This window comes from Dasypus novemcinctus, chromosome 8, assembly GCF_030445035.2.
Source record: "Dasypus novemcinctus isolate mDasNov1 chromosome 8, mDasNov1.1.hap2, whole genome shotgun sequence".
NCBI lineage: Eukaryota > Metazoa > Chordata > Mammalia > Cingulata > Dasypodidae > Dasypus > Dasypus novemcinctus.
Window position 1 is genome coordinate 106,813,897 of NC_080680.1, and position 26,347 is coordinate 106,840,243.

General features: G+C 39.8%; 1 protein-coding gene across 2 annotated transcripts in view; it reads left to right on the plus strand.

The window, feature by feature from the left end:
* Positions 1 to 26,347, plus strand: part of CDC26 (cell division cycle 26) — a 38,174-nt gene that overhangs the window by 6,791 nt on the left and 5,036 nt on the right. For both annotated transcript variants that reach the window (XM_012529661.4, XM_012529660.4), the window contains one exon: positions 17,353 to 17,446. In XM_012529661.4, coding sequence (XP_012385115.1) covers positions 17,353 to 17,446 — 94 coding nt within the window. The remainder of the gene's footprint in view (positions 1 to 17,352; positions 17,447 to 26,347) is intronic.

Below are 26,347 nucleotides of genomic sequence, written 5' to 3' on the forward strand. Positions count from 1 at the left end.
ACATTCCTATGAACAGTGAAGGAGTCTTCTTATTTCTCTACATCCTCTCTAGCACTTGTTTTCTGTTTTTAAATAATGGCTGTTCTGTAAGATGTGAAATGGTATCTTATTGAGTTTTAATCTGCATTTCCCTAATAGCTAGTGATGTTGAACATTTTTTTCATGTGCTTTTTGGCAATTTTATTTCCTCTTTGGAAAAATGTTTAGTCAAACTTTTTGCCCATCTTTTAATTGGGTTGCTTTTCTTTTTTTCTTTTTGAGTTACATGACCTCCTCATATAACATGCCTATCAAACACTTATTGGATATGTGGTCTCAAATATTTTCTCCAATTTAGTAGGCTGCCTGCTTACTTTCTTGACAAAGCCTTGTGAAGAACAAAAGCGTTTGAGAAGCAGATATGGCTCAGGCAACTGGGCTCCTGCCTACCACACGGAAGGTCTCTGATTTGGATCCCAATGCCTTCTAAAGAAGATAGTGAGCTGGTGCGAGAGGCAGGTGTGGCGAACTGACACAGCAAGAGACACGGGAAGCAAAAACATAATGAGAGACACAACAAAGCAGGGAGCAGAGGTTCCCAGTGCCTCCTAAAGAAGACAGCGAGCTGATGTGATGGACAGGTGCAGCGAACTGATGCAACAAGAGAAGCAGGGAGAAAAACATAATGAGAGACACAACAAAGCAGGGAGTGAAGGTGGCTCAAGCAGTTAAGCACCTCCCTCCCTCGTCAGTAGTCCTGGGTTCAGCTCCCAGTACCTCCTAAAAAAACAAGGAAGATGAACAGACACAGCAAATGCAAACAACAAGAGGGTGGAGAGAAATAAATAAAATAAATCTTAAAAAAAAAGAATAAAAGTTTAATTTTAAGGAGGTCCCTTTTATCTATTTTTTCTTTTATTGCTCGTGCTCTGGGTATAAGATTTAAGAACTACTGCCTACCACAAGATCTCAAAGATGTTTCCCTACATTTTCTTCTAGGAGTTTTATGGTTGTAGCTTTTATATTTAGGTCTTCGATTCATTTTGAGTTAATTTTTATTTAAGGTGTAAGATAGGGGTCCTCTTTCTTTCTCTTGGATATGGATATCCAGTTATCCCAGCACCACTTGTTGACTAGACTGTTCTGGCCCAGCTGGGAGGACTTGACAGGCTTTATGTTGTAGGGACAAATGCAGGACATTATATATCCTGCCATAAGCCACTGAATGGACTCGGAGAGAGTGTGAACTACAATGTAAACTGTAATCCATGCTGTCTAGCAGAGCTCCAAAATATATTCATCAAATGCAATGAATATACCACACTAATGAAAGAAGTTGATGTGGAAAAGTGGGGTGTGTGGGGAGTGGGGAGTGGTGTATATGGAACCTCTTATATTTTTTAATGTAGCATTTTGTGCGTTTTAAGTGTCTTTAAAAAATAATAAAAAAATACCTAGACATGTGAAGAAAGGGGAATAAAGTGAGGAAAAACCAATAAAGGTCAGACAAGCAATAGAAATATAACAAGCATTTAATCATTATCATTAGATAGCAGTGTATGGAAGAGAGTCTTGAAGCATTTAGAGATTTAAAGAGTAATTGACATGGGTTTTAAAAGTGGGCATAATTCCTTAATTTCAGAGAAAAATTCATAAAACCCACTGGGTTGTATAGAAATGGATATGAATAAAGTTGAGGTTGCCACTAAAAAAAAAAAATCACTTGACTGTAGACTTGAGGGTCTATTTCTGGGTCCTCAGTTCAGTTCCATTGGTCAGTATGTTTGTCTTTATGCCAGTACTGTGCTATTTTTTACCACTGTAGCTAAGTAATATGCTTTAAAGTCAGGAAGTGGGAGTCCTTCACCTTTGATCTTTTTTTTAAAGTCATTTTTGGCTATTTGGGGCCCCTTACCCTTCCAAATAAATTTGAAAATTGGCTTTTACATTTCTGCAAAAAAGCTATTGGGATTTTTATTGAGATTGTGTTGAGTCTGTTAATCAGTTAGGGTAGTATTGACATCTGAATGATATTTAGTCTTTTAATCTATGAACATGGAATGTCTTTCCATTTATGTAGGTCTTCTTTGGTTTCTTTTAGCAATGTTTTGTAGTTTCCTGAATATAGGTCCTTTATGTCCTTGGTTAACATTATTCATTTATATTTATATTTATATTATATTTATATTTGATTCTCAGTCGCTTTATAAATGGAATTTTTTTCTGACTTCCTTCTGAGATTGCTCATCAGTAGTGTATAGAAATGCTACTGATTTTTGCTGATTAATCTTGTCTTCTGCCACTTTGCTGAACCTATTAGTTCTGGTAGCTTTGTTGTGGATTTTTTTTGGGGTTTCTAGATATAGGAGCATATCATCAGCAAACAGTGAAAATTTTACTTCTTTCTTTCCTATTTGGGGGCCTTTTATTTCTTTTTCTTGTCTAATTGCTCAAGCTAGAACTTCTAGCACAATATTGGATAAAAGTGGTGACAATGGGCATCCTTGTCCTGATTTCAGTGGGAAGTTTTCAGTCTTTGACCATTGAGCAAATAGCTAGCTGTGGGTTTTTCATATATGCTTTCACCGTGTTGAGAAAGCTTCCTTCTATTCCTATCTTTTGGAGTGTTTTTATCAAGAGAGGATATTTTCTTGACAAAACTGTATTTTGCCAAGTGCTTTTTCTGTATCAATTGAGTAACTTGCTGTTTTAAGTTCTTGAAGAAAGAGTTTTTGGAATTACAGAATTGTGGGTTTTCATCATGTAATACAAATATAATAATCGAGACTTTCGGGAAAATGGCAGACTAGAAAGACATGGGACTCTCTCTCTCCTGGAAAAATAGCCAGAAGACTGGTAGAAATGGTCTGGAAAAAATCTTCTAGGGTTTTGTACACCAGGGGAAGGCTGAGAACCGTCCAAAGAGAGAGGGGTAAGGAAAAGATTCACGATGCCAAACTGTGAGTTAAAAGTTGTAACTGCATCTGCTGGAATCCTCTCCCACACAATAGACACTTTCGGATTTTCAGGCCTCTGGGCCAGCAGCTACAGACAAAGGGGGCCCCAGGTATTCACCTCCCCAGGAAAGGAGAGAGGGGAACACAGCCTAAGACTGATTTAGCTTTTGAACCACAGATTTGGTTGGCTTTGTCCCAGGAGACCATCCAGGCTGAGTAGGGCTGTGCCATTTTTGCCTTGGGAGCTGGCAAGGGACTAAAGAGATCTGTCCCTCTCAAGCTCCCTCTCTACTGATTAGGAGTGGTTGTGGAATTATTCCCTACCTGGGAAGAGGGAGGGGGCTGTCAGCAAAGATTTTCTTTCTCTGAGAACTGCCTCAGAGAAAGTTTGAATTACGAAACTTTCGTCTCCAGGGAAGATCCTCTGTCGCATTGACCTGATCCTTGTGAGAGCAAACATACTTTCACCAGGCTTTGAACTGAGAGGGCTTTCAAAGACCACCATCTACTAGTGGTACAAGAAAGTTCAGATGAGGAAATTAAAAGTAAATAAGTAAGAGGCTTTTTCCAGCCTTTATAGCCTCTCTTCTCAAGGCCCTTGGAAGTGGGTCCACAACCCATTCCTGGGTCAAGGGCCCAGATTTGAGTAACTAACAGGGACAATCCTAAAGACCCAGATCAGGTTAAGCTAAGAATCAAAGAACAGCAGTAACACACAGCCTCTCACCACTAAATCCCTTTGAAAGAGAGAGAAATTGAGCATCAGAGTGAACTCACAATCCTAGTCAGATACCTAGACAGCAGCAAAAAATTACAAGCCATACTAAGAAAATGGAAGACATAACCCAACAAAAGGAATATATCAGAGCCTCAGAAGAAATTCAGGATTTGAGAGAAATAATCAGAGAGATGCGCACAAATTTCCAAAATCAAATAGATGAGTTGAAAGGCATAATGACTAAAGAGATTAAGGACATCAAGAAGACACTGAGTGGGAAGTGGATTTGGCTCAACTGATAGAGCATCTGCCTACCATACAGGAGGTCCAGGGTTCAAATCCAGGGCCTCCTGACCCATGTGGTGGGCTGGCCCACACGCAGTGCTGATGCGCGCAAGGAGTGCCTTGCCACGCAGGGGTGTTGCCTGAGTAGGGGAGCCCCATACGCAAGGAGTGTGCTCCGCAAGGAGAGCCACCCTGCGCGAAAAAAGCGCAGCCTGCCCAGGAGTGGTGCCACACACATGGAGAGCTGATGCAGCAAAACGACACAACAAAAAGATGCAGATTCCTGGTGCTGCTGACAAGAATGCAAGCGGACACAGAAGAACACACAGTGAATGGACACAGAGAGCAGACAATGGGGGGGGGGAAGAAATATATTAAAAAAATAAAAATAAAAAAAGACATATTAAAAAAAATTAGAAGACACTGAGCAAAGCACAAAGAAGAATTTGAAAACCTGAATAGAAAAGTAACATAGGGAAGCTGATGTGGCTCAATCCATTGGGCTCCTGTCTGCCATATGGGGGGTCCCAGGTTTGGTTCCTGGGCCCTCCTGATGAAGGTGAGCTGGCCCACACCATGGAGAGCTGGCCCACAACTGGAATGCTGGACTGTACCGCGAGCTGGCGCAACAAAAAAGAGACACAGAGGAAAGACAATGAGAGACACAAACCAGTGAGCGGAGGTGGCTTAAGTGATAGAGTGCCTCTATCCCACATCGGAGGTCCCAGGATTGGTTCCCAGTGCCTCTTAAAGAGAAGAGAAGACAAGCAGACAAAAAAACGCACAGTAAATGGTCACAGAAAGCAGATAGTGAGCCCAGGCAGCAGGGGGGATAAATTAAATAAATCTTTTTAAAAAAAGTAACATGGCTCATGGGAATGAAAGACACAATAGGTGAGCTCAAAAGACATTAGAAGAACCAGCAAGATGGTGGCGGAGTAAGGAGCTCCTAGAGTCAGCTCCTGCTACAGGGCAGTTAGCAAACATCTAGAGCTCTCTGGAGCTAGCTGAAGCACCTGTTTAGGGGCTCTGGGAGACCAGAAGAGCATCCTGCAGCATCCTTGAAGGAGTGGAAGGAGGAGACTGTCCATCTGCAGAAAAGACTCGTAAGAAGAGTGCTCCACACACGGAGACTGGTGCCCATCCTCCACTGAGGCACAAGCTGCCTCGGGAGCTGTTCCACTGCTGGAATTGAAAGCTCCACTTCCCAAAAACGGGGGAGGAAGAGATGGTTGGGCACCAATTTCAGCTACTGATGAGTAAATTCAGGCTCAGTATCTCATTTTGAGAACAGCTAAAGTTTGAGCCTGTTGAAGTCAGAAAGAGGCCAGGAGCCACCATCATAACTCTGCGCCTGGTATGAAGGGAAGCAGGGTGGGCTGAAAATCACAGTGCTGGTGTCAACGAGCTTCTTTCCATCCAGATCACATTGCAGCTCTAGCCTAGGCCCCAGTGCCACCTCCAGCAGGGAGGAAGCTGCGGGGACCTGCTCTAGCCTCTCCGGGAAATTACTGGCCAAGATGCGGAGGCTGGTAATTATTCTATGCTGGCTGTGCAAGCTGCCCCAGGAACTGTTCTGTGGTTGGAATTGGAAGCTCCATTTCCCAGAAACGGGAGGAGGAGACCGTTGGCTACCGATTTTGGCTACTGATCGGTAGACTTGGCTGGCTAAGAGATAACCCTGGGAACAGCTGGGGTGTGTACCAGCCCAAGTCAGAAGGAGGCCAGTAGCTGCCAATCTGACTCCCCCCCAGCCTGAGGGGAAGCCGGGCTGACTAAAACTCTCAGTGTCAGCAGGAAACAGTTTCTTTCATGCAGATCAGCCTGCAGCCCGCCTAGGCTTCAGCCCCGCCTCTGGTGGTGAGGAGGCTGAGGAGCCCTGTACCAACCTATACCGGTAACTGCAGGTAACTTTGGCTGGCATAGACTGAAAATCAGAAGTCTACCAGGGCAGCTGCTGTCATCTTGGACCCTCACTGCATAGATTGCTGCCCACACCTGCAGCTCCATCCCCACCCCAAGCAGGGGAGAAAGGGATGTGAAGCTTCATCAATCTCTCTGGGCAACTACAGTCTAGGCCTGCACTTGGGTTATTCCACATAGCTGTGACTCTGTCCGTACCCCTGGCAAAGGAAAAGTTGGAAGAAGCTTCATTGGTCCCTGGCACAATGAGGGCAGCTTGAGCCTCCACAGCTTACAGCACCAACTGCACAACTAGCAAGGGAGAAAGGATAGGAAGCCCTAAACTAAAGAGAAAAACTGCACCCAGAAAAAATACTCTAGTAAACGAGATGTGAAGACACCAACCAAAAATTACAATCCACACCAAGAAACAGGAAGCTATGGTCCAGTTAAAGGAATAAGATAAGCCTCCATATGACATAAAGGAGTCGAGACAACTAATTAGAGATGTTCAGACAAATTTCCTTAATTCAATGAGATGGCTAAAGAGATTAAGGATATTAAGAAGACATTGGATGAGCACAAAGAAGCATTTGAAAGCATACATAGAAAAATAGCAAATCTTATGGGAATGAAAGGTGCAATCAATGAAATTAAAAAAACATTGGAATCATATAATAGCAGATTTGAAGAGGCAGAAGAAAGGATCGGTGAGCTTGAAGAAATGGCCTCTGAAAGTAACATACAAAAGAACAGATGAAGAAAAGAATGGAAAAAATTGAACAAGGTCTCAGGGAACTAAATGACAGCAAAGATGTACAGACATATGTGTCATGGGTGTGCCAGAAGGAGAAAAGAAGGGAAAAGGGGCAGAAAGAATATTTGAAGAAATAATGGTAGAAAATTTCCCAGCCCCATTGAAGGACATAGATATCTCTGTCCAAGAAGCACAACCTACTCCCATTCGATAAAAGCCAAATAGACCAACTCCAAGACACATATTCATTGGAATATTAAAGGCCAAAGCCAAAGAGAGAATTCTGAGAGCAGCAAGAGAAAAGCAATGCATAACATATAAGGGATATCCAATAAGATTAAGTGCTGATTTCTCACCAAAAACCATGGAGGCAAGAAGACAGTTGTCTGATATATTTAAGATTAGACAAGAGAAAAACTTCCAGCCAAGGATCTTATATCCAGCAAGACTGTCTTTCAAAAACAAGGGCAAAATTAGAATATTCACAGATAAACAGAAACTGAGAGAATTTCTAAGCAAGAGACCAGATTTTCAGGAAATACTGAAGGGTGTGGTAGAGCCTGAAAAGAAAAGACAGGAGAGAGGGGCCTGGAAGAGAGTCTAGAAATGAAGATTATATCAATAAAAGTAACTAAAAGTGTCAAAAGAGTGGTAAAAATAAAATATGATATATAAAACTCAAATAGGAATAAATTTAACCAGTGATGTAAAGCACTTGTATTCAGAAAACTGCAACTGAATATTAAAACAAATCAAAAAAGCCCTAAATAACTGGAAGAACATTCCATGCTCATGGACTGGAAGACTAAATATCATTAAGCTGTCAATTCTACTCAAATCGATATACAGATTTAATGCAATCCTGATAAAAATTCGAGCAGCATTAAAGAAGAAATTGAAAACACGATCATTAAATTTATTTGGAAGGGGAAGGGGTCCTGAATAGCCAGAAACATCATAAAAAGGAAAAGTGAACCCTCATTTCCAGACTTTAAATCATAATACATACCTATAGTGGTAAAAACAGCCTGGTATTGACCTAAAGACAGATACAAAAGACCAATGGAAGCAAATTTATTGTTCAGAAACAGACCCTCACAGATATGGTAAAGTGATTTTTCATCAGCCTGTCAAACTCACATAGCTCGGGCAGAACAATCCATTCAACAAATGGTGCTAAAATAAATGGACATCCATAGCTGAAAGAAGGAAAGAGGACCCCTATCTCACATCTTATCCAAAAATTAACTCAAAATGGATAAAAAAAAAAACAAAAACAAAAACAAAAAACTAAAATAAAAGCAAGAACCATAGAACTTCTAGGAGAAATTATTGGAAAATATCTTCAAGACCTGGTGGTAGGTGGTGGATTCTTAAAGGAGATAAGAGAAGGACTGAGTAGACTACTGATGTTTAATGTATGTAGAATTTTTATTAACTTTACTGTAAAAGTGTGGAAATGTATAGAGTAGATAGTAACACACAGTGAGTAACAGCTAGTTTGTAATTGGGGATGTGACTGAAAATTGTAGTCTAGTTATGTAAATGCCATTTGACAGAATGCTGGATAATAATCTAGGAACTGGATAGCACAATAAACCAAGAGGTGGGTGAGAACTGTGGTTGATGGTACAGATGCAAGAGTGTCCTTTGTTAGCTAGAACAAACATATATCACTACTGCAGGGTGTTGGGAATGTGGAGAAGCATGGGAAAAATACAGCTGGAATGACCTATGGACCGTGGTTAGTGGTAACAATATAATATTCTTGCATCTATGCAAAAGATGTACTATGTGATCCAAATGTACACTATGGACATGGTAAAAATCAGATGATATTATTTTATCTGTAGCAAATGACACACCACATTGTGGTGTGTTGATGGAGGGATATTGTTTTGGAATTCTGCACATGTGGATGATTGTTGTATAAGTTTACAACTTCTGTCATAAAAAATATATTTGAAAAATAATAATAGGGTGGGTTGGGGGAAAAATACACCAAATATGAGATAAGGACTATGATTAGTAGTAAGATTTTGACAATATTCTTTCATAATTTGTAACAAACGTCTCACGACAATGCAAGGTGTTGATGGAGGATTGACGTATGGGACCCCTGTAGGATGTTATGCATGTTTGCTTTGTAAGTTCACAACTTTTACTATACACTTATTTGTTTATGTATGTTCATATATAAATGATATAAAGATAATAATAGGATTGGTTGGGGGGAAAAATACTTTGACTAGTAATATTTTGATAATGCTCTTTAATCATTAGTTAAAAAGGTTTAAAAACAATGCAAGTTATTGGTGGTAGGGTGAGATGTTATATATGTTTGATGTTATATATGTTTGTTTTGTAAGTTCACAACTATTGTATGCTTATTGTTTATGTATGTTTATGTATGAGTGATATATTTCAAAAAATTAAAAAAAAACATTAAAGTGGAGAAGCATGGGAAAAATAACAACTGGAGTGACCTATGGACTGTGGTTAGCAGTAATAATATCATATTTTTGCATCTATAACAAAGATGTACTGTGTTGATAATGGGGCAGTATGGAAAATGTGAGCCAAATTTACAGTATGGACATGGTAACAATCAGATGATATTATCTTATCTGTAACAAATGTTCCACGACAGTGTGAAATGTTGACAGAAGGGTGTTGTTTGGGAATTCTGTAAATGTGCATGATTGTTTTATAAGTTTACAACTTCTGTCATAAAAAAATATATTTGAAAAATAATAATAGGGTGGGTTGTGGGAAAACACACCAAATGTAAGATAAGGAATATGATTAGTTGTAAGATTTTGACAATATTCTTACATAATTTGTAACAAATGTCTCACGACAATGCAAGGTATTGGTGGAGGGTAGATGTATGGGACCCCTGTATGTTAAGCATGTTTGCTTTGTGAGTTCACAACTTTTACTATACACTTCTTGTTTATGTATGTTCATATATAAATGATGTAAAGATAATAATAGGGTGGGTTGGGGAAAATACTTTGGTTAGTAGTAATATTTTGATTATGCTTTTTTTTTTAAAAGATTTATTTATTTATTTCTCTCCCTTCCTCCCCACCCCAGTTGTCCGTTCTCTGTGTCTATTTGCTGCGTCTTCTTCATCCGCTTCTGTTGTCAGCGGCATGGGAATCTGTGTTTCTTTTTTGTTGTGTCATCTTGTTGTGTCAGCTCTCCGTGTGTGCGGTGCCATTCATGGGCAGGCTGCACTTTCTTTTGCGCTGGGCGGCTCTCCTTCTGGGGTGTACTCCTTGCACGTGGGGCTCCCCTACGCGGGGGACACCCCTGCGTGGCACGGCACTCCTTGCGCGCATCAGCACTGCGCATGGGCCAGCTCCACACGGGTCAAGGAGGCCCGGGGTTTGAACCGTGGACCTCCCATGTGGTAGATGGGTGCCCTAACCACTGGGCCAAGTGCACCGCCCTTGGCTATGCTTTTTAATCATTAGTTAAAAATGTTTAACAACAATGCAAGATATTGGTGGTAGGGTGAGGTACACGAAAGTCCTGTATGATGTTATATATGTTTTTTTTTTTTGTTAGTTCACAACTATTACTATATACTTATTGTTTATGTATGTTTATGTATGAGTGATATACTTCAATAAATTTAAAAAAAAAAGAAAAACACGTTAGAGGCTGTAGCAGTTTGATATGGTTATGAATTCCAAAGTTAGATATTGGATTATGTTTGTAATCTGCTCTTTATCTGAGTATCATTAAGTTATGGTTAGGGCTTTGACTGGGCCATGTCATTAGGGTGTTGAGTCCCCACCCCTTGGTGGGTGGGAACTCACAGATAAAATGCATGGTGAAGGACAGAGTTGAGGGTTTTCGATGTTGGAGTTTTGATGTTGGAGTTTGGTGCTAAAGCCTTAAGCTAGAGATGCAGGAAGTAAGCTCACAGAGGAAAGAGAATCCAGTCTCAGGAAGAAGCAAGCCCTGGGAAGAAAGGAAACTTGAACCCAGAGAAAAGTAAGACCCTGGAAGGGAGGAACCCAGGACACTGAACCCGCACAGCTGTTGGCAGCCATCTTGCTCCAACACATGAAAATAGATTTTGGTGAGGGAAGTAACTTATGCTTATGGCCTGGTGTCTTTAAGCTCCTACCCCAAATAAATACCCTTTATAAAAACCAATTTCTGGCATTTTGCATCAGCACCCCTTTGGCTGACTAATACAGAGGCATACAACAGGAAACTCAAAATGATATTATAGAAAAAAGAATAAGTGATAACAGAAGACAAAAGAGCTGAAATTGAAGAGAGAAAAGAACAGAGAGGGAAAAGAATGGAAAAAGTTGAGCAGGGGCTCAGAGAGTTGAATGATAATATGAAACACAACATACCTGTCATGGGAATTCCAGAAGAAGAAGAGAAGGGGAAAGCGGCAGAAAGAGTGAGGAAATAATAGCTGAAAATTTGCCAGCTCTTATGAAAGAAATGAACTTACATGTCCAAGAAGTGCAGGATACCTCAATTAGAATAAATGCAAATAGACCTACTACAAGACACATACTACTCAAAATGTCAAAGAAAAAGAGAAAATTCTGGGAGCAACAAGGAGAAACAAACCATCACATACAAGGGATGCCCAGTAAAGACCTAGTGTGGATTTCTGATCAGAAACCATGGAGGTGAGAAGACAGTGGCATAATACAATTAGGATACTGAAAGAGGAAAATCTGCCAGACAAGAATTCCCTTTTTTCCCCCCTGCTCTTTGTCTGCTCATTTTTTGTTGTTTTTGTTTTTTGCTTATTTTCTTCTTGTTTTTACTAATTGTCTTCTCATTGTTTTGCTTGTTTCCTGCTTGGTTCATCTTTAGGAGGTACCAGAAACCAAACCCGGGACCTCCCATGTGGGAGGCAGGTGTCAAACTGCTTGAGCCACATCCCCTCTCAAGTAGAGAATTATTTATCCTGCAAATTATCTATGAAGGTGAGTTTAAAATATTCATAAATTAACAGAAATCTAAGAGTTCATAGAAAAAAATCTACCTTTGCAGAAAATATTAAAGGGAGCCTTAGCATCTGAAAGAAAAAGACAGGAGAGACTTGGAGGAAAGTACAGAAGAGAATAGCAGAAAGGATAACCAAAAGAGTAAAAAGACAAATTAACACATGGCACTTGAAAACCAAAGAGTAAAATGGTGGAAGTAAATAATGCATTTATAATAATATCATGGGATATGAATGGATTAAACTCCCAATCAAAAGATATAGGCTGACAGAATGGATTAAAAAAAACAGGAGTCATCCATATTCTGCCTATAAGACACTCACCTTAGATCCAGGGATAGAAAGTGGCTGAATGTGAAAGTTTGGAAGAAGATAGTCTGCACAAACAGTAATCAAAAAAGAGCAGTAGTAGCTATACTAATATAGGACAAAACAGACTTAAAAAAAAAAAAAGATTTATTTACCCCCCCCCAGTTGTCTGCTTTCTGTGTCCATTCGCTGTGTGTTCTTCTGTGACTGCTTCTCTCCTTATCAGCGGCACCAGGAATCTGTGTTTCTTTTTGTTGCGTCATCTTGTTGTGTCAGCTCTCCATGTATGGGGCGCCATTCTTGGGCAGGCTGCACTTTCTTTTGCACTGGGTGGCTCTCCACGAGGCACACTCCTTGCACGTGGGGTTCCCCTACACGGGGGACACCCCTGCGTGTCATGGCACTCCTTGCGCGCATCAGCACTCTGCATGGGCCAGCTCCACGTGGGACAAGGAGGCCCAGGGTTTGAACCACAGGCCTCCCATGTGGTAGGTGGACGCCCTATCCATTGGGCCAAGTCTGTTTCCCACAAAACAGACTTTAAATGCAAAACATTACAAGACATACAGAAGGCCATTATATATTAATAAAAGGGACAATTACCAAGAAGAAATAATAGTCATAAATATCTATGCACCTAACCAGGGTGCCTCAAAGTACACGAGGCGAACGCTGGCAAAACTGAAGGGAGAAATATTCATCTCTACAATAATTGTTGGAGACTTCAACACACCACTCACATCATTAGATAGAATAACTAGAGAGAAGATCAACAAGGAAACAGAGACCTTGAACAACGTGTTAAACGAGTTAGATCTAACAGACATATATAGAACATGGCACCCAAACTCAGCAGGTTATACATTTTTTTCTCAAGTGTTCTTGGATCTTTCTCCGTGATAGAGCACATGTTAGATCACAAAGCAGGTGTCGATAAATACAAAATAATTGAAATATGAAGCACCTTCTCAGATCATAATGGAATGAAACTGGAAATCAATAATAGATGGGAAAGAGGTAAAATCACAAATGTTTGGAGCTTGAACAACACACTCCAATATAATCAGTAGGTAAACAAGAAATTGTAAGTGAAATTAATATATTGAGGCAAATGAAAACGACGTATCAAAATGTTTGAGATACAGCAAAGGTAGTATTGAGAGGGGAATTTATAGCCCTGAACACCTATTTTTAAAAAAGAGGAAAAAGGTAAAATCAGAGATCTGAGTGAGCAACTGGAGAAACTAGAAGAAGAACAGCAAACCATTCCCAAAGCAAGCAGGAGGAAAGAAATAAAGATTAGAGCAGAAATAAATGAAATTGAGAACAAAAAACGGTAGAGAAGATCAACAAAACAAAAGCTGGTTCTTTGAGAAGATCGATAAAATTGACAAATCCTTAGTTAGACTAACAAAGAAAAAAAGAGAGAAGATGCAAATAAATAACAATCAGAAATGAAAGGGGGGAAGTTATGACTGACCCCACAGAAATAAAAATGATCGTAAGAGGATATTATGAGAAACTGTATGCCAACAAACTAGACAACCTAGATGAAATGGACAAAGTCCTAGAAATGCACAAAAAACCTACACTGACACTACAAGAAATACAAGAACTTAACAAACCAATCACATTTAAACAGATTGAATTAGTCTTCAAAAAGCTCTCAACACAGAAAAGTCCAGGACCAGATGGCTTCACAGGTGAATTCTACCAAGCATTTTGAGAAGCATTAATACCAATCCTGTTTAAACTCTTCCAAAAAATTAAAGAGGAGGGAAAATTACCAAACATATTTTATGAAGCTAACATCACCCTAATACCAAAGCCAGATAAAGACACTTCAAGAAAAAATTATAGGTCAGTTTCTCTAATGAACATAGATGCAAAATTTTTCAACAAAATACTTGCAAATTGAATCCAACAATATATCAAAAAACTTATATATCATGACCAAGTGGGCTCTATTCCTTATATGCAAGGGTGGTTCACCATAAGAAAATCAACTAATGTAATATACTACATTAACAAATTGAAGGAACAAAAACAAAATGATCATCTCGATCAATGCAGAAAAGGCATTTGACAAAATCAAGCATCCTTTCTTTTTTAAAAATATATATATTTTTTCTTTTTTCTTCCTGTCCTGGGATGACTCCCTTGTTTATCCACCTGCCATCTTTGCTTGTCATTTTTTTTGCTCATTGTTTACTCGTTTTTGCTCGTTGTCTGCTTGCTGTTCTTTCCTAGCCATCTGGTTTTTTGTTTGTTTGTTTTCTTTTCTTTTCTTTTGGAGGCACCAGGATCTGAATATGGGACCTCCCTTATGGGAGGTAGGCACTCAACTGTTTGAGCCACATCCGCTCCCTGCTCATTGTTTTCCTCTCATTGCTCGTTGTCCTGGCTGCTGTCTTTCTCATTGTTTTTACTTGTTGTTTTTTTCCATGCTTGCCCTTTGCTTGCTGTTCTTGCCTGCTGTCTGCTCATGGCCTGCCTGTCTTCAGGAACCTAACCTGGAACCTCCCATGTGGGAGGTAGGTGCCCAACTGTTTGAGCCACATCTGCTCCCCAGCATCATTTCCTGATGAAAACACTTCAGAAGATAGGAGTAGAAGGAAAATTCCTCAACATGATAAGGGCATGTATGAAAAACTCACAGCCAACATTGTACTCAATGGGGAGGGATTGAAAGTTTTCCCTCTGAGATCAGGAATAAGACAAGGATGCCCACTCTCACCATTGTTATTCAGCATGTGTTAGACATTCTGGCTAGAGCAATTAGGCAAGAAAAAAAAAGTCATCTAAATAGGAAAAGAGAAGTAAACTTCTCACAATTTGCAGATGACATGATCTTATATTTTAAAGATTCTGAAATGTTTACAACAAAACTACTTGGACTAATATAATAAATGAGTTCAGGAAAGTGGCAGGATACAAGATGAACATGCAAAATCAGTAATGTTTTTGTACGCTGGTATTGAGCAATCTGAGGAGGAAATCAGGGGGAAAAGCCATTTACAATAGCAACAAAAAGACTCAAATACCTAGGAATCAATTTAACCAAAGTACAGGACCTATATGCAGAAAACTACAAAACAGTGCTAAAGGACCTAAACAAATGGAAAAACATTCCATGTTCATGGATTGGAAGACTAAATATCATGAAGATGTCAATCCTACCCCAATTGATTTATAGATTCAATGGAATACCAATAAAAAGTCCAACAGCCTACTTTATGGAAATAGAAAATGCAATTACCAAATTTATTTGGAAGGGAAAGTCTACCTGTGTAGCCAAAAGCATTCTAAAAAAGAAGAGTGATGTGGGATGAATTTCACTGCCTGATCTTGAAACATACTGCAAAGCTACAGTGGTTCAAACAGTAGGATATTGGCATAAAGACAGACACATTGACCAGTGGAATAGAATTGAGAGTCCGGAAATAAACCCTCTTCTCTATGGCCACCTAGTTTTCGACAAACCTTCCAAAGTCATGTTACTAGGACAAAACAGTCTCTTCAACAAATGGTGCTGGAAGAACTGGATATCTATAACTTAAAGAATGAAAGAGGACCCCTATCTCCCTATACAAGAATCGACTCAAATGGTTCAAAGACCTAAATATAAAAGCCAGGATAATAAAACTACTGGAAGAAAATATAGGGAAACACCTTAAAGACCTTATGGTAGGTAGTGGTTTCTTGGACTTTAACCCAAAAACAAGCAACAGAAGAAAAAATAGATTGAACCTCCTCAAGAGTAAACACTTGTACCTCAAAGGACTTTGTCAAAGAGGTGAAAAGGCAGCCAACTCAATGGGGAAAAAAAATTGGAAATCACGTAACTGATAAGGGTTTAATCATGATATCTAAAGAGATGCTAAAACTCAACAATAAAAAGACAACCCAATTAAAAAAGAGTGAAAGACTTGATAGACATTTATCCAAAGAAGAAATCCAAATGGCAAAAAAAAAAACACATGAAAAAAATGTTCAGTATCACTAATGATTAGAGAAATGCAAATCAAAACCATGAGATAGCATTTCATACCTATTAGAATGGCCACCATTAAAGAGACAGAGAACTACAAGTGTTGGAGAGGATGTGGAGGGATAGGAACACTTATTCACTGTTGGTGGAAATGTAGAATGATACAGCCTTTGTGGAAGACTGTTTGCAATTTCTTTAGAAGTTGAATATATATTTGTCACCTGACCTGGCAATATCATTACTGGGTATATACCCAGAAGAACTGAGAACAGTGACATGAACAGACATCTGCACATCATTGTTCATCGTGGCGCTATTCACAATTGCCAAAAGATGGAAACAACCTGGATGTCATCAACAGATGAATGGATAAACAAACTATGGGGTATACATACAGTGGAATATTATGTAGCTCTAAGAAGAAATGAAGTTATGAAGCATATGACAACCTGGATGAACCTGGAGGACATTATATTGAGTTGAAGCAAGCCAGACACAAAAGGACAAATAGTATATGATTGTGCTATGAACTGAATACATTGTGTAATCTCATGGAGTTAATAACTTGAATATGTGTCGCCAGAAAATAGAATGAGGTTAGAGAATGGAAAGCTGAGGATTAACTTGGGTAGAATTGGTAAAAAGGATGTGCTTTAATCTTTGGAAATGAATAGAAAAGTTGAAAGCACAACGTAATGTTTGTAATAAGCAGTAGTATCATATGGATATGACAGTGTTTTAAAGAGAAGGTCTAAGGTCATGTATATTACTAAAAGGAAAGCTAAAACATGTAACATGGGAATGTATAGCTTAGTAATACCACATATGAAATAGTAATATGGGTAGAATTGAATATATGCCTGCTTTCCTTTGAAACTAAACTAATATATGTTAATACTATAAGATGTCCAGACAAAAAACCCCATTATGCTAAGTGAAGGAAACCAGACACAAAATACTACATATTATATAATTCCATTTTTAAAAAAATGTAAGTATTTATCAATTTATAATGATCAAATTAGATTAGTGGTTATGTAAGGCTGGGGAATGATAGAGGGATTGGAATTGAGAGATGACTGCTGAGGGGTGTGGGGTTTTTCTTTTTGTAGTAATGAAATTACTCTAAAAACATATGTGGTGATGAATGCACAACATTTTGATGATATGAAAAGCCATTGATTATACACTTTGGATAGATCGTATGGTATGTGAATATATTTCAGTAAAACTAATTAAAAATAAAATTTTAAAGAAGTAAAAATATATGTATATATAAAATAATTGTACATCTAAAGACTTTAGAAACCTGTGTGAATTCAAATGAGTCTTTTGTACTGCCGTTTGCTTTAGAGTATGTGCTACAAATTGACCTAATGTTTGTAGCTGAGATATATCCACTCCAGTTTTCCTCCTCTCTGCCATTTTTAACAGCTAATAGTTCACTGGTTTGGCCCTTAGTGTTGATTTCAATATGCTGCGACGAAAACCAACCCGTCTGGAGCTGAAACTTGATGACATTGAGGAATTTGAGAGCATTCGAAAGGACCTGGAGGTAAGAATACAACCTTTGAACTCTTAGGGATATTTGAAACAATAACTTCTGAGCTTCAGACACTTATGCCAATAGTCTATTTGAATTCTCTAATTGTATGCTTTGTAGGCAACTCTTATGTATCAGTTCCCGAAGGTGGCCGTAACAAATTGCCACAAACTTGGCTTAAACAACAGACATTTATTTCCTCACAGTTCTGGAGGTCAGAATCTAAGATTAGTATCACTGGGCCAAAGGATGTTGGGCCATAATCCCACTTGAGGCTTTAGGGGAGAATCTATCCCCTACCTCTTCCAGCTTCTGATGGCTGCATCACTTCAATCTCTGCCTCTGTGGTCACATTTCCACTTCTTTTCCACTTCTTTTTTTTAATTTAAAGATTTACTTATTTATTGTTACCCTCCCCCCGCCGACACACACACTGTCTGCTCTGTATCCATTTGCTGTGCATTTTTCTGTGTCTGCTTGTCTTCTCTTTAGGCAGTACTGGGACCCGATCCTGGGACCTTCTGGAGTGGGAGAGAGGTGCTTAATCTCTTGCACCACCTCAGCTCCCTGTTTTCCTCTTCTTTTTTTTTTTTTTACACTTTTATTAATAGATCACAAAGAACATTACATTCAAAAACATAAGAGGGAAGCAAACTTGGCCCAATGAATAGGGTGTCTGCCTACCACACAGGAGGTCCGGGGTTCAAACCCTGGGTCTCCTTGACCCACGTGGAGTTGGCCCATGCACAGTGCTGATGCGCGCTAGGAGTGCCGTGCCACGCAGGGGTGTCCCCCGCGTAGGGGAGCCCACGCGCAAGGAGTGCTCCCTGTAAGGAGAGCCACCCAGCGCGAAAGAAAGTGCAGCCTGCCTAAGAATAATGGCGCTGCACACACAGAGAGCTGACACAAGATGACACAACAAAAAGAAACACAGATTCCCAGTGCCGCTGATAAGGATAGAGGCAGTCACAGAATACCATGCAGCAAGTGGACACAGAGAGCAGACAACTGGGGCGGGGGGAAGGGGAGAGAAATAAATAAATAAATCTTAGGAAAACAAAAACATAAGAGGTTCCCATGTAACCCACTCCCCACGCCCCCACCCCCATCATTTTTGTAAATTGTATTTATTTGAAGATATATACGTTTCAAAAAATGTTACATTAAAAAACGTAAGAGGTTCCTATATACCCCCCCACCTCCCCACCCCACTCCTCCCACACCAACAACCTCCTCCATCATTATGGCACATTCATCAAACTCGGTGAACACATTTTGGAGCACTGCTGCACCACATAGATATAGCTTACCCTGTAGTTCACACTCTCCCCCAGAACATTCAGTGGGTTATGGCAGGATATATAAAGTCCAGCATCTGACCCTGCAATGTCATTTAAGACAACTCAAAGTCCCAAAAATGCCCCACATCACATCTCTTCTTCCTTCTCCCTGCCCTCAGCAACTACTGTGGCCACTTTCTCTACCTTAATGCTACAATTTCTTCTATTACTAGTCACAATAGTTTTATAATAGAATATCAGTAAGTCCACTCTAATCCATATTTTATTCCTCCATTTGGTGGACCCGAGGATGGTGATGTCCACTCCACCTCTAGATCAAGAGGGGGCTTAGAGCCACATGGCTGATGGATGTGATTCTCCTGCTTGCAGTTGTAGGTACTCTTGATTCCCTGGTGTGATGGTCGACCATCTTCACCTTCCTGTTAGTTGACCTGGGTAAGTCCAATGAACCAGAGTAGCAGTTTCAACTCTGCTGAGGCTCTGGGCCCAGCTGGCAGGTCAGAGATTCAAGTCCCCTGAGTATACAACATCCCTAGCTCCAACCACAGGTTCAGTAAAAGTGACAGAAGAGGCATGTGTAGAAAGTTCACATCTGAGTCCAGCTCCATCACACTCTGAAGCACAATGCCAAAGTAGGGCCCTCTGACATGGCACGGAACTCCAAATCCGTCTGCCATGACCTTGTGGTCATAGCCTTCAGGAGAACCTGAAGGAGAACCCCAGTACCTGGGGTTGTATCTACTTTGGCGTTTTCTGGGGTCCTGCTGAGGTGTGCGTAAGCATGACCCCTTAGATGACTTCCTGACTCTTTTTTGAAGACTCTTAGCCATATAAACTCATTTGTCTTTGCCATTTCCCCCTTTTATTCAAGGTCAAAAAGGAGTGTTAACACATGATCCTACATGTAGGCTGAGATTTTCTGCTGGTCTGAGTTGATCCTTTTATTCAAGGTCTTTTTCTAGTTACATCATCAGCTGGTGCTTGGTAGTAATCCCTCAGCACCAGGGAGGCTCATCCCCAGGAGTCATGTCCCACACTGGGGGAAGGTAATGCATTTACATGCTGAGTTTGGCTTAGAGAGTGGCCACATTTGAGCAACATGGAGGCTCTCAGGAGGTAACTCTAAGGTACCCTGCAGCTGTAGGCCTAGTCCATATTTCAGGTGCACAGGCTTATAAGCATAGTCATCAGTATCAATAGCTCATTGTTGGACCTTCTGCTTCACTGGTCTTCGCCGTTGCACTTGGGGGATTGTTGCTGTTCCATTGAGGAATGTGATAGAGCTCCCCTGGCTAGGAACTCAGCACTCCCTCAGTTGTCATTTTTAACTGTAACCACTATGAAAATATCCAAACATTTCTGTGTACCCTATATACATGCCCTGGAGAGCTCCCTCCCAACCATGTGCCCCCTATCAATAACACCCCACACCAGTGTTCTCCCTGCCCCCCGCCATAGTTGAACCTCTCTGTGGTCCAAAACTTCTTCAAAAATGAAGCCTAATATAGTGCCAGGTTCCATTAATAGTAAAATGGAATATAATGATGGTTTTAAAGGTTAGATATAGAATACATACTAATTTAGAAAAACTAAATAAAGTAAAAATAAATTGGGGTATGAAAAAATGAAAAAGCTTTGTTTTTGAAGTTTTGCCTTTCATCACTGTAATAGGTGTTGCCCTGTAAGTACAGTGGCAAGATGCTTTCTTTCCTTTCTTCCTCAGTGTCTACATTCTTTCTTTTTTTTCCTAATTTTTAATTTTGTCTTCAAAAAGTTTTAGATCACAGTAATTCACATATACAATATAGGGGACTCCCATATATCCAACATCAAACCATTTTCCCCTTTCCCCAGCAATGATCTTTTTACGTGTTCATGTTATATTTGCTGCAGCTAATGTACAGATTTTGAAACATAGCTATCAAACATGGTTCCATTTTGGTTTACATTATGGTTTATATTTTAGACTATACACAATTTAAAATTTTTAGTTTCCTTATGTTTTATATTATGGTTTACATTTCAGCTTATAGACTTTTGTACACTTTTGGTGTAAGTTAACATGTCCTATATCCATCATTACATGATCTTGTGGAACACTTCCATTGCCCCCCCAGTTGCCCTGCTTCCATCTATTCTATACCTCTCTCCCCCTTCCCTCAGGGCCCACAGTGACAATCAGTCTTCAATACTTGAGGGACCAGATTCACAGATACTTGCAACAATGCTGAGGGCTTGACACACTAACCAACTGGGAGCCCCTGATTCTCTTGAGAGACACAATTCCCTCTCTTTGAGAACATCAGGTCTCCCCAGGATGTAGGTGCACCTTCACACTCATTGTATGGGTCTCCACCCAATGATATAACACACTATGACAAAATGAGCACTCACACACTTCCTAAAAGCCTGACCATATACCAGTTGCACCCCCTTAAGCACCTTAAACACATAATCCTTCCTTATTATATTTTCTGAAGAGTTTTCTCAACATTATAGTTCCAACCATATACCTGACAGTCTCCCATATTCAACCATTACCTCCATCCCTCCCCCCAATTCCTTGGGTCATCTGACCCATACTCCCAGCCATAGCCCCCGTCAAGCCCACAAAGCCCCACCCAAAGGTATCTCATTGCCCCCATCTTATCCCCTCCCTGTACAAATACTTACCTCCAGCTTATCATAGACTTCACTCATATAGGTGTCAGCTCTCACCCCCAAATTCCTTTAAGCCTATCTTCCAGTCTCTAGCTCTCTGAGACAGCCTGGTTTGCTAGTTTCATATCAGAGAGGTCATGTAGTATTTGTCCTTCAATGCCTGGCTTGCTTCACTCAACATAAGGTCCTCAAGATTCATCCATGTTATCATATGTGTTTGTATTATATTCCTTCTTATAGCTGAGTAGTATTCCATTGTATGTATATATCACATTTTATTTATCAGTTCATCTGTTGACGGGCATTTAGGTTGATTCCAACTTTTGGCAATAGTGAGTAATGCTGCTATGAACATTCGTGTGCATATATTGGTTTGTGTCCTTATTTTTAGTCCTTCTAGGTATATACCCAGCAGTGGAATTGCTGGGTCATATGGCAAATCTATAGCTAACTTTTTGAGAAACCGCCAAACTGTCCTCCAGAATGGCTGGGTCCTTCTGCATTCCCACCAGCAGTGGATGAGTGTTCCCATTCCTCCATATTCTCTCCAGCACTTGCAGTCTTCTGTTTTTTTGATAGCTGCCAGTCTTATGGGAGTAAGATGGTATCTCATTGTAGTTTTGATTTGCATTTCCCTAATAGCTAGTGATTTTGAGCATTTTTTCATGTGCTTTTTAACCATTTGTATTTCTTCTTTGGAGAAGCATCTGTTCAAATCTTTTTGGCCCATTTGAAAAATGGGTTGTCTTTTTATTTTCAAGATATAGGAGTTCTTTATATATGCAGGATATAAGTCTCCTATCAGATATATGGTTACCAAATATTTTCTCCCATTGGGTAGGCTCTCTTCACTTTCTTAACAAACTCCTTTGAGGTGCAAAAGGCTTTAATTTTGAGGAAGTTCCTTTTATTTATTTGTTCTTTTGCTGCTTGTGCTTTGAGTGTGAAGTTTATGAAGCCATTTCCATTACAAGGTCCTGTAGATGCTTCCCTGCATTGTTTTCCAAGGTCTTTATGGTCTTGGCTCTTACATTTAGGTTTTTGATCCATCTTGAGTTGATTTTTGTATAATGTGAGATGGTAATCCTCTTTCCTTCTTTTGCATATGGATATCCAATTCCCTAGGCACCATTTGTTGAAGAGGCCATTCTCTCCCAGTTGAGTGGGTTTGGTGGCCTTGTCAAAAATCAGATGAGTGTATATATGAGGATCTATATCAGAACTCTCAATTCGGTTCCATTGGTCAGTGTGTCTATCCTTGTGCCAATACCATGCCGTTTCCACTACTGTAGCTTTGTAGTATGTTTTGAAGTCAGGTAGTGTGATTCCTCCAATTTCATTTTTCTTTTTCAATATGTCTTTGGCTATTTGGGGCCTCTTTCCTTTCCAAATAAATTTCAGTTAGTTTTTCTAGTTCATTGAAAAAAGCTGTGTTGATTTTTATTGGAATTGCATGAATCTGTTGATCAGTTTTGGTAGGTAGACATCTTAATAATATTTAGTCTTCCTATCCATGAACAGGGAATATTCCTCCATTTATTTAGGTCTTCTTTGATTTCCTTAAATAGTGTGGTATAGGGAAACGGACTTTGGCCCAGTGGTTAGGGCGTCCGTCTACCACATGGGAGGTCCGCGGTTCAAACCCCGGGCCTCCTCGACCCGTGTGGAGCTGGCCCATGCGCAGTGCTGATGCGCGCAAGGAGTGCCATGCCCACGCAAGGGTGTCCCCCGCGTGGGGGAGCCCCCACGCGCAAGGAGTGCACCCGTGAGGAAAGCCGCCCAGCGTGAAAAGAAAGTGCAGCCTGCCCAGGAATGGCGCCGCCCACACTTCCTGTGCCGCTGACGACAACAGAAGCGGACAAAGAAACAAAAGCAGACAAAGAAACAAGACGCAACAAATAGACACCAAGAACAGACAACCAGGGGAGGGGGGGAAATTAAATAAATAAATAAATCTTAAAAAAAAAAAAAAATAGTGTGGTATAGTTTTCTGTGAATAAGTCTTTTACATCTTTAGTTAAATTTATTCCTAGGTATTAGATTTTCAAATTTACTATTGTAGATGGTATTTGTTTCTTGATTTCCTCCTCAGATTTCTCATCATCAGTGTACAGAAATGTTCCTGATTTTTGTGCATTGATCTTAAAACCTGCAACTTTACTGAACTCAAGTTCTAGAAGGTTTGTTGTAGACTTCTTAGGGCTTTCTATGTATAGGATCATGTCATCTGCAAATAGTGAAATTTTGACTTCTTCCTTTCCTATTTGAATCCCTTTTATATCTGGTTCTTGCCTCAGTGCTTGAGCAAGTACTTCTAACACAATGTTAAGTAGAAGGGGTGATAGTGGGCATCCTTGTCTTGTTTCTGATCTTAGAGGAAAAGATTTTAGGATTTCACCATTGTAAATGATGTTAGCTGTGGGTTTTTCTTATATACCCTTTATCATGTTCAGAAGTTTCCTTCTATTCTTTCTTTTGCAGTGTTTTTATCAAGAAAGGTGTTTTCCTCTTTTTTTTATAAGGATACATGTGATTGCGTTTAGAGCCCACCCAGATAATCTTGATGCTGTCTCCATCTCAGGGGCTTTGACTTAATCACAGCTGCAGACTCTTTTCTCATATAAGTAACATTACAGGTTCAAGAGATTAGGACCTGATATGTATGGGGTCTTTATCCAGCCTTCTAGACTTAAGCTATTCTAAAGTACTCTTGATTTCTCTCTCTAACCAATTTCTTTCCCAGTGTTCCCCATGTCAGTATATGGTACCACCATCTATCCAGAAACCTAGGAGGCATTCTTGAAGCCTCCCTTTCCCTTTCTCCTTGTATTCAGTTCAGAAATCCTTTGGCTCTACCTCCAGAATATGTTTAGAATCTACCCAGAACTTTTCGTTTCCACAGTTTTAATCTTAGTCCAAGTAACCATCATCTCTCCCTGCACAATTTCAGTAGCCTCCCAAAGGGTCTTCCTACTTCCATTTTTCTCTCTTCAATTCATTCCCCATAAGGTAGCTGGAGTGATTTTTAAAATATTTCAGGTCATGTCATTCCCCAGTTTAAAAGTCATCATTGGTTTCCTGTGCTTGAAATAAATTCTAAATTCCTTACCACGGCCTGTGAGACTTTGGATGTTCTGGCCTCTCTCTAGTTTCAATCACACAACACTTTGCCTTGCCCTCTATACCCCAGCAACACCAGTTTTCTCTAATCTCCTTGAACGTGCCAAGCTATTTGTCACTCCATGGCCTTTGCACATGTTGTTACTTCTGCCAGAGGGCTCTTGCTTTCTCTGTCTCAGTTTAAATGTCCCCTTCTCAGTCTGAGAGGCCTCTTTTGATCCTGTCTAAATTTGGGATGTCATTTCTACCCATACTGCCTCTGTCCCATTAGGTTCTCTTTTTTTAAAGATTTATTTATTTCTCCTCCACCCCCCTCGTTGTCTTCTGCCTGTGTCCATTTGCTGTGCGTTCTTCTGTGCCTGCTTGTCTTCTCTTTACGCAGCACCAGGAACTGATCCTTGGACCTTCTGGAGTGGGAGAGAGGTGCTCAATCTCTTGTACCACCTAAGCTACCTGGTCTGCTGCATCTCTTATTGTCTCTCCTTTGTGTCTCTTTTTGTTGCGTCATCTTGCAGCACTCCATGTGGTCAAGCTCTCTGCTTGGGCCAGTTTACTGCACGGGCCAGCTTGCCTTCACCAGGAGGTCCTGGGAATTGAACCCTGGACTTCCCATATGGTAGACAGGAGCCCAATTGCTTGAGCCACATCTGTTTCCCAGGTTCTCTTAAAGTACTGTATTTTGGGGAGTAGATGTGGCTTAGTGGTTGAGTGCCTACCACGTATAAGGTTGTGGGTTCAATTTCTGGTACTACCTCCTTAAAAAAAATGCATTTGTTACTAAAAAAAAAAAGTACTGTATTCTTTTATTCTTTTATTTCATCACATTTATTATAATTTACAATTATTTACTGGTTAGTTTATTATAAAATCAGTTACAGTAGGAACCTTGATTGTGGGGCTCCTGTCTGTCTTTTCCACCATTGAATTTCCAGCAACTAGCATATAGGAGCTCAGTATGATTTTTCACAATTTGATGGTGATGTGAAAATTTTCATTTTAAGTGTGCAATTCAGTGGTATTAATTACTTTCACATTATTGTGCAACTATCACTACTATTTCTGAAACTTTCAACCACCCCAATTGGAAACTCTGTACCCATTAAGCAGTAACTCTCCATTCTCCCATCCTCCCAGCCCTGGGCAACCTCTAGTCTACTTTCTGTCTATAAATTTGCTTATTCTAGATTTTTTCATATAAGTAGAAACATACAATATTTGTCCTTTTGTTTCTGGCTTATTTTACTTAGCATAGTTTTTCCAAGTTCATGCATGTTGTAGCATGTAACAGAACTTTATTCCCTTATATGACTGAGTAATATTACATTGTATGTGTATAACACATTTTGTTTATCCATTCATCTGTTTAATGGACACCTGGGTTCTTTCCACGTTTTGGCAATTGTGAATAATGCCACTAGAAACAGTGTTATATAAATAATCTGAGTCCTTGTTTTCAGTTCTTTTGAGCATATATTTAGGAATGAAATTGCTGGATCATGTGATAATTCTATGTTTGACTTTTTGAGGAACCACCAAACTCTTTGCCATGTAGGTTCCCATTTCTTCACATCCTTGCTAACACTTGTTATTTTCTTTTTTTTTAATAATCATACTACTGGGTGTGAAGTGATATCTTATAGTTTTGATTTGCATTTCTCTAATGACTAACAATGTTGAGCATCTTTTCATGTGCTTATTGTTTGTATGTTTTTTTAAAAATGTCTATTTAAGTCCTTAGCCTTTTTTTTTTTTAAATAAGGATGTTTATTAAGGTTCATACTTAGCTCTATGAGCCACTGTCCAGCCTCATTCCCTTTCAATGCGAATGACA